A 9,683-nucleotide genomic window follows, 5' to 3' on the forward strand; every position below is an offset into this window, starting at 1 on the left:
GGACGAGAGGGGTGAAGGGAAAGGAGTGGAGATCCAGCATCTCGTTGACATGAAGCTACTGCTCCTACTCTGGGACTGCCATGTGGACCCTGACTCAGTACCAAGCAGAGAATGAGAACTCAGGGTGGCCTGTAGTGTCTCCTCACTACTGCTGAAGTAAACCGGGGACTCAAAGGAGCAGTGAGACACGCTCCTGCTCCTCTCTTCATTGTAAAGGGAGATGAATAGGGAGCAGCACTCTGATAATGGACGCTGCCACCCACGCCACTATATTCTCCGCCGTGTCATTAAGCTCTTCCGTTGTTATCTGTTTTAAAGCAATAGTACAAAAATAACCACAGAGCACTAAAAATGTTCAATATACAGTACACCTATCAATATAAGACCTACTTTTACTTACTTGTCAGGGTTCATTGTTTCCCATGTTAACATTTAGAAATTTGCAACCCAATTTTGAGTGCCAGCACAGACGCAACTAATACAAATATACTGTTGTCTATACAGTATAGTAAAAATCTATTATAGATATACTGTTGTATGTATAGAAAAATATATACAGTACAGTATTTCTAATATATAAATGAAGCAAGAACAACAGAATACCAGTCTAACCAAAGAAATAGAATGGTCAGTATTGCATATTTTAAGTGGATCCCTTAATTTATAAATAATTAAATGTGCAGACCCCTGTTTCATTCCAGAGGAGGCAGTGTCAAAGGGTTCTTTTGGCATCGAGTCTATGGTAGAAAGTGAAGTCACCCCCTTGGAACCTGGACAGCTTAATATTCTCTGGCAAAGAGGCGCAGACCTTTGGCATAGTGAAATATCTCTGCTCTGAGGAGTGGCTATGTGGCTCTGACGCCAGGGCAGCCACAATCAAAACATAGTGGGAGCTGAGCTGAACATGTCAGGGAAGGAACCACTAAGCAACAGCTAGGTGGACTAAATTTCAGGATTTACTGTACTGAAGGAACAAATTAACATATTTCTTTACATTTGTTCTTTAGTTATGACACTGTGCATTTTAACCTCAAGGAGCTATCTGGAAAAATAAAATGCACCCATTACATTCAGATAAGCAGTGTACCTTACCTGTCCATATAAACTGTTCTCAATCACCTTCCTTTCACTAAAAAACATTATGATAAAAATTAATTAGTGTGACATTGCTACTACATGGACAAAATACGAACTATATTTTGCAATATTAAAAAATGGTGACTAATTAACAATATATAGGCATCTTTTCTAGTGGCAGAACAATTAATCTATTTTAAAGCATATTCCTGTGTAAAAAAGATGGCCTCCTAACCACAATTGTGTTCGTACTTTTTCAATTTACCTACTGGATGTCTAAAACTTGCTTAGGTTTTTAACTTTAATATGAGAGGCTTATAAAATAAAAATCACCACAACAAAATAGCACATTGGAAATGATAAATTTTAAACTTCAAACTGCAACTGTTCCATAACACTTTAGCGAGTATGGTACAATCGTGTTCCTATGTGAAGCAAGATCACTGGTAATTTACATCATTGTGTTTTCAACAACAACTACTTGGTCAGGCGCAATGTATCTAACCAGTTTCATACTGGGTACCTCATAATTGACACATGACAAATACAGTTCAATTCAGAAAATAAATAGTAATTCTGCATTGAAATGTGCAGAAATATGTCATGTTTATGTTTGTACCCTGTTAACTTCATAGAGATTAGACCTTAGAGAATTTAAAGATTCTGTGAAACAGGCAGTTTGACCAGAGGTGCCCAAACGTTTGCATACAACTGTATGTTGCTGCTGCATCATTCAGGACAAAGCCCAAAATGCGTTTCCAACGCATTTGATGACTTAGTGTTACTTAGTTGTTACTGCCCTCTGGTGGTTGTTGATTGAAACATAACATCCGTTCAAACACGACCAGACATTTCTCCCACTGTCAATACTTCAGAAAAACTTCACATTTTATACTGGTGCCACAACATATTGTTAGTTATCATGATAGAAATGTGTTTTAATATAACTAATATATTATTGTTGTAATGCAGTATGATCAGAGTTATACATAAGTTCAATACAACAGTTTATTTTTGCGAAGGTTCAGTTAGTGTATTTTGACTGCTGCTCTAGTCATTGTCAATATCAATATTCAAAGTCAATGTTCTAGTCATTACAACAAAGCCAGTCTATGGTAAACTATATCTAGGATTTTGAAAAGTGCACATGAGCTAACACAACAATATGCACATGTTCTGTACTGTTAACAGACTGATTCATGCATTCGCAAAGAGAGAAAAAACAATTTCACGAACTCAGCTGGGGAAGTGAGCTCAAAATAGAAAACAGTTGCTCTTTAAACATTTACGTATCACCATACTTAAAATGCTTAAAATAAAAACTTTATGTAAGCACTGATGCTTAACATACCACAACTGCAGAATGTAGGACTTACCCATCAGACAGCTGACTGATCAGAGGGACTTCATGAAACCATTTGGAATCAGTAGTCACCTCTTCAGTGGAGTCAGGTGAAATATGAACTGACCCAAGAGAAAAGAATTATTGTCGCATTAGAATTCTCATGGCATGCATAAAAAAGTGATCAATCCAATTAACATCCAAAAAAGGCAGAAAATATGTATTTATTCATAGATACAATTAGGATGCTGATTAAGATTTATTTATCTGTTTACCCATATAATTTAAATCATTTTCACACCTTAGCTCACAACACTTTTACTGCACCAGACTGTGGCACAATGGCTGCCCAGAGATCCCCAGACTTAATTGGAACCTTTTTCAGCCTTCACAGTAGATGTTACCAAAGCTTTCAAAACCCAACACTTGTGCATTAATCATTGACATGTTTTTATCTGAATTAGCTATACAAATAAAACTGAATTGAACTAAACTGATTTTTTGGATTATATGTTCCATTGTCTTTCACAATATCTTTCAGTATCTCAGCACCCACTGAATTTCTCTGCAGCTGCATTGGAAAATTTGTCAAAACATAACTTTTTTCAAAACCTTTATTTTTTCTAGAAACAAATGAAAATACTGACCTTTGGTGATTTTAGAACTTTTCTCATTAGCAATGGTAACGTCTCTATTCTCCGTGCTAATGATCTCAGTAGAAGCTGTGCCACAAAGAAAACATCATTTTAGTTGAATAGTTATTTCAGATAGTTTAGATCAATACTGTAAATGTGGATTACAGAAATGTTGAATATAATGTATGTACATCTTGTGGCTGGAAATTAAACAATCTGAAGATAATGAAGGATTCCTTCTTAATGTATTATTTTATGATACCTGCAACTTATTGCGTGTTTCCCTTTAAAAAGTTTTGATCTCAGTACATACATATTATTCTTTTCATACAGACATATGATTGAAAAGCTTTGGAATTTTGTAATTGTAGGTGTTTATTAAACAAATTCTACAGTTCTGTAATAAGTAGTAAACCTGAAGATGTTGTCAACCTGCATCATTCCTTCTAGCCAACAAACTAAAACACATTAAATTGTGAACTAAGTCATAGTTGTACCACTGCAAATTATTGGATCTAGAACCTTACCCTGTTTTCCAGACTGAAGAATCTCATTAAAATATTGCCTTTTTATTCTGTCTTGCATTTCTCTTTCAAAATCCTTCCTTTCCTGTAAACTCTCATTTAGCTTTTGCTGCTGGAGAGCAACCTTCCTTTTATAGAATTCAAATGCCTGAGAATGACAGAAAACCTTTCACAAGTGGCTATTCTTTAATGAAAAAGGAAAGCCTCTCAACAAAAGATGAAAAGGTCCATCTCATTGTTGAACATCTTGTTGCTAGTAGAAAACTTCCCGTCCATAAGGTCACTACAGGAGACTCCAATCTCATCTCAATCTACAGCACCCTGAAGCTGGGAAGCTGGGTCTGGTCAGAGCTCAGAAGAAGAAAGGCTGGGTCCGACATTACTTGGATGAAAGACTCTGTGTGTAGTTCAGAACCTTGCAGGCTGGGTATAAGAGATTGAAGCAGCAATGTCTCTCCTCTAATGCTTAGGTAATGAAGAGGAGAGATCATCAACCACCCTCTTGGATCCTCTTGGGGAGATACCCCTGAGGGATACTTTAGAACAGCCAATTATGCAAAGCAGCATGTCTCTGGGATGTTACTTGGAATTAAAACCCACAACACGCAGAATAAATGCCACACAGGGAGGTGCCCAAGGCTGGAGATAAACCATGGGCTTTGGAGATGCAGTGCTATAACCATGAATTGGAGGCACCAAACACTACCAGAATATGGTGTTTTGTCACCTCTGTAGCATATCTCGGCATAACCACCCTAGAGTAGATGCACAATATAAGAGGTGCCAACATACCATGCTCATTATGGTCACCGAGGATCCAAAAGGTATTAGTTTAGGTTATTAATTTAAACCTATAGGTGGTCATCTTGGAAATACAACAAAATATAGCTGCAAGGTCAGTGTCAAGTCCGGAATTTGCATGAAGAAAAGTTCACCTTAAGAGGATGAATCCAAACATTCATTACTCCAGTACCTTTATGTGCCTTCTAGCTCTGGTCTGTTTCTTCAGCTGGCCCTGTCGCACCTCCCTCCGGGAATCTTCCTCTATTCTCATCTGTAAAGCCCTCTCTCTGATTTTCAACATCTGTAGAGCCATCAGTGAAAAGGCAAAGCTGATGAGAAACATCAGAAAGCTAGATTGTGTTGAGCACAGAACAGCTACGCTACTAGACATTTATATTTATATATGTCACCTGCTTATAGGTGGTACATTAATTATTGAGGATTCTGTTAGATCATGTGGAGCTGAATCTCTCCCCTTTTTACAATCTAGCAAATGAGGCCTTTGGGCATTTTTCAGCATATTAGGAGCATTCAGCAGCTGAATGTGGTCTGGGAAGCCCAAAGACAAAATAACTGGGAAAATAACGTACCATACAGCAATGTACAGTGAAAATGTGAAAAAAAAAACAAGAAACATGATTAAGCTGATGTAGAAAACCGATGAAGCTATATACTGTATATTGATAATGCTGGTGATTTGAAAGCTGATAAATCAATGAGAGGGGTGAATAAACTTTGTGTTTCAAAAGTGAGTTAAGCTACAGTGTGGAATGTAAGATTCATAAAAGCGTATGAAAAGTGTCTGAAGTCTAAGTGTGACGATACAGTAACATGATTCACTAAGGGTATCCACTCTGCAGAAATCTGTTCGGCTTGAAGAGGCATATACAGTATAAGGTGAGATAAATTTTTTAATGAGCATTTTGCAACATAAATGCTTAATTACTTGTCAGAAACACAACATCTTTTAAAACAGTTATGCTAGAGATCCTGTTATCTTTTGCTTGCTCCCCAATCAAGCTGTATTTACAGAGGTGTCACAGGGTCACTTGCCAGAGTGGATATAAATGTCTCTTATCAGTTTAAAATGCAGAAGGAAACCAGCTATTAAAGATCTCCCATCCAGGTGATGACCAGGAGCAGCCCTGGGTCAAAATAAATCAAACTGTATTCTCATACCTCAGCCTGTCTGCTGTACTGCAGACCTTTCATACGCTGTATTTCACCACTGCATATCTCCTCTGTTTTCGGAGCTCCTGCCTGGTGCCTTCATAAACAACAACAGCAAAGAAAGCTTAATCCACAAGGCAATGTCAGACAGCAGCAGAGGAATTTGTGAATGTGGTATTTCCGTAGAGCAAATGTTCATCTTTTGGAAAACTTTGACTCAGTCAAGACTTCCACTTGCTTGCACAATTAATTAACTTAAGGCAAACCTTTACTTACAGTTGTATTCTTGACATCTAATGTTTAAACATAACAGTAAAATATTTACACATATTTACAGCGAAACAAAAAAAAAATGTGATACAAATACAACAAATCAGGAATCCAAAAGGCAGGAACTTGCTGTTAAAGAGTGAGGAGCTCCCATATGTTATTACCTGTCTCTGTTAGCCATAAACTGGTCTGAAATATTCTTGGATCCTTCCTCAAGGAGCCATTCCCTCACATCGGTGAAGCTGATATCCCTGGGAATCTCGTTCTGCTCCTGGAGCTCCAAGAAATTCTTCACTATTGTTTTCTGAAAGCCAGCACAGCCTTTTAATAGAGTGCCACACTCCCTTCATTGCAAGGTTCTCCTAAGCACTATTATAGCCGAGTGTGCACTTCAAAACCAACACTGACTTTTTCCATTAGATTTTTAATTTGAACTCACACCGATAGAATGTGTTTGCATATGTATAAGAGTGAAGGCTGAGCTACTGTAGTTTGTTGATCTAAACATTTCAATTTAAGATGTATATCTTGGATACAGTGGTTAACCTTGTTATCTCGCAACACTGGTGCCAGGGGCTCTATTCTGAGCCTGAGGTGATTTGTCTGTGTGGAGTTTGTATGGTCTCCCCATATTCACATGGGTTTTTCACGGTTTGCTCTGGTTTGCTCCCACAGTCCAAAGCCATACTATACTGGTAGAAAAAAAGGTTTCTAGGAAAATTGGTTCTAGAGTGAATTTGTGTCTGTGTGTGTCTTGCAATGGACTAAATTCTGGTCAAGGGTGTATATCGCCTTAAGCCCGTTGCTTTCTGGGATAGGCCCCGGCTCCCTGCAGCCCTTAGATGAGGCGGTTAGATTAGATGACGTGGATGGAAAGGGATGGATGGAAGTTCAAGTCATTTTTCAGCCTTGTCTGGCAAAGAAGACTTATAAATTCTGTTTTGGACTACACACAAAAGCTGCCTGTATTAACATGTGTTTGGAAAAATACATTTGTTTGCACTGAAAATGGATTAAAGTCTACAGAGCAGTACAGATAAGCAGTGAATGCTCCGATTCGGGTGGTACAATTAGTGGTTTACCACAAAGAAAAACATCCAGATATATTGCCCAGCCTCAATGAATAAAAAAACTATCTTTTTTTAACTCTGTTATCGTGAACAGAGAAGACTACAAGGCGACCTGTTTCAAATATTCAAAATCCTCACAGTCAAGTCTGCTTGTTGAACGCTGACTTCTTTCAAGAAACAGCTGGATGAGACTCACAGACCAATTAACAAGTAATTACCAAACAGGCTTAAGAGCTTCCTCTCATTCATAACTTTTCTTATGATATGAAACCCATATTCTGCATGCAGAAAGGACTATATGGGCTATAAACAACACAACGTAGCATGAAAAGATGTACAGTATGGCTGAACTAACAAGAAGAAGCTAAAATAGGCTAGAGCAGTGACAAACATAAGCAACAACATCATCAGCGTCAAAACACTAAAACAGAAATGAGATTCATAGCAATTAGAGAAGAAACTGAAAGAAAACATTGAAATTGATCCTTAGAATACAAACACAGTCAAGGTAGAGACTTCCTTGAAGATGACATGATGACAGCAGTATATTCAAAAGTGCATAATGGAGAGATCTTATGTGTTACGAGTTCGGTAATAGGGGCCGAACTAGTGAGTGAACCCACTTGCAGGAGCGAACAAAGCCAAGTCGTAAACCAAAAGCAAACCGTAATCGTAGGAACGAGCCGAGAGTCCAGGGGGAGCAAGATATCCGAAAGGGAACGTGTACCGAAGCCGAAGTGTGATCCGAAGTCGTAGTCCGTAGAGCAATCCGAGAATCCAGAGGTAGCCAGTAATCCAAGACAGAGCGAAAGTACCAATCCAAGTCGAGATCCGAAAAGCCGAAGTCCAAAGGGAAAAACCGTAAGCCGAAATCCAAGACAAACACAGAGTAGAAGAAGCGCAACCAGGAAGCTCGGTAGGGAAGGACAGGTGTTTAAGTAGGATGAGACGGGAGTGTGGTGGTGAATGGGAAAACTGATAGGTGAACTGATGGATAGGGGCTACACCTACTTCTGCCTCCTCCGTTGCCGAGAGGCAGGGATCGTAACATTATGGAAGCCTTCATCCAGAAACGTTACTGATTGCGGGCTGGATAAAGGCAGACGTCTATGATGAAGAGTCAGAATCAGATGGACGGTTGTTTAAAAACATCACACTTACCTGTTTAGTCACATAATTTTTGTCATACTGCAACTTCACATTGCTAAGGTAGTTATGATATTGATTGTATTCTTTCAAAGAGCAGAGGACCTGAAAACAGACAAAACATGTTTCAAGTACTGTCTAGGAGGTTAAATGTTTTTATTTTTATTTTACAAATCTAGAGCACAGTCAAGTACTCTGTGTTTGAATATCTATTGAGCATAAGGACTTTAGCACAAACCATAGGCCTGCTTTGATTACATCTACTATTACATGCTTTGATTACAACCAAAGGCCTGCCCACCGAATACATCTATGCTGGAGTGCAGACATGAGTTAAATCACGCTACTGGAAACTATTACAGCTAAATGAGCTAGAACCTGGTCTATTTTTTTTGACAACACCTCACTCCTTCACCATACCAAAAAAGCCTCATTCTTTGCACAAACTCCAAACAGCCTTACTTTCTTCTGCTCATTGATTAAGCCTCTGTTCAGCAGAGACTCCTGCATGCCCTTGCGATGGTAATAGGTGCGCAGGTGGGGGTCATGGAGGCTGTTGTACTTCGAATCCAAAAGGAAACCACGGGGATCAGTCAGAGTGAAGTCAGGAGATGGCTGGTGCAGCTGAAATAGAAGGTAAGTATTTTATTACAACATGATATGTACAGGTAAACACAGATATGTATCCCCCTATGTTTCTGAACATAAAAATGAGAATGTTTTTTTTCTCCCCCCTCCGAAGGCTGTCGCCAGTTTCTTGGAAGACTACTCCAGAATCGCTGTTATCATTTTTTTCTACGTTCTTGAAAATCAAATTCCAATTTCTCAGTCATTGTAGCCAACTAAAAATGACTACATTGCAAAAAGACAGTAAGCATAATAAGCTTTAAGGCATACAGCTGAATTTCAATAATGTGATCAATATACTGCGTCTAGAAAAATATATAACCTTACTCCTGATGTTATATGCACAAAGATGTCAAGGGAAGACAGTTTGCTTACAGTTTAATCACTACAGCAACCACATTATACTAACACACACAGAAATGTGTTAATGTGTCCCAGGTATCATTTCATATTATACAAGTTTACATGTTGGTTTACCCCTAAAAAGAAAGAAAACCATGAATAAACATGTCATTTTTTACAATTTAAATGTTTAGATTTAAATAAGAATAAATGTATTAATGCTTTTCATTTTAGGTCACACTTACTTTCTCCGAAAGAGCAGTCCTGCAAAATTGAGGTTTAGACCCTGGGATTAACGGCAGTTTAGTGCCGATGGGTCTCTCCAACAGCTGCTGCTCTCCCTGCAGTGCATACAGCATGGTGTAGCAGCCCTGAAACACAGAACATAGCTATCGTACCTCACAGAACCACAGCCAAAACGCCAGAAAAAACAAGCAGAGCTAATGGCAGAAATGATTTCATCTGTCACAGAGTGAAATAAAATGGGTGTGGGGGCAACAGCAGGTGTCAAGGACAATGTTGACTTTGCATAGAAGTTTGTATAGAATGACCAGTGACTTCAATGAGGGTGGTAATATGTGTCTTTCTTTGTTCTGGGGCTTCCTACTGATCAAAGATGCTATTGCAAACATTGTTAATTACCACACAGTTCAGAGAAGACACATGGCATGTCAAAACTGGCCTAGCCGAGCCTCAG

General features: G+C 38.6%; 1 protein-coding gene across 1 annotated transcript in view; it reads right to left on the bottom strand.

Annotated features, from left to right (window-relative positions):
• The window catches only part of LOC148652227 (fibrous sheath-interacting protein 2-like), a 29,239-nt gene extending 19,894 nt beyond the window's left edge, over positions 1–9,345 (bottom strand). Inside the window, exons 1-5 of the mRNA XM_088597604.1 lie at positions 9,232–9,345; positions 8,480–8,641; positions 8,033–8,122; positions 5,966–6,105; positions 5,541–5,628 (exon numbers count right to left, since the gene is read on the bottom strand). Of these exons, the coding sequence (XP_088453730.1) occupies positions 5,541–5,628; positions 5,966–6,105; positions 8,033–8,122; positions 8,480–8,641; positions 9,232–9,345 (594 nt within the window). The remainder of the gene's footprint in view (positions 1–5,540; positions 5,629–5,965; positions 6,106–8,032; positions 8,123–8,479; positions 8,642–9,231) is intronic.
• Between the last annotated feature and the right edge of the window lie 338 nt (positions 9,346–9,683).

Source organism: Lepisosteus platostomus, chromosome 11 (genome assembly GCF_059453375.1).
Source record: "Lepisosteus platostomus isolate fLepPlt1 chromosome 11, fLepPlt1.hap1, whole genome shotgun sequence".
NCBI classification, from domain to species: domain Eukaryota; kingdom Metazoa; phylum Chordata; class Actinopteri; order Semionotiformes; family Lepisosteidae; genus Lepisosteus; species Lepisosteus platostomus.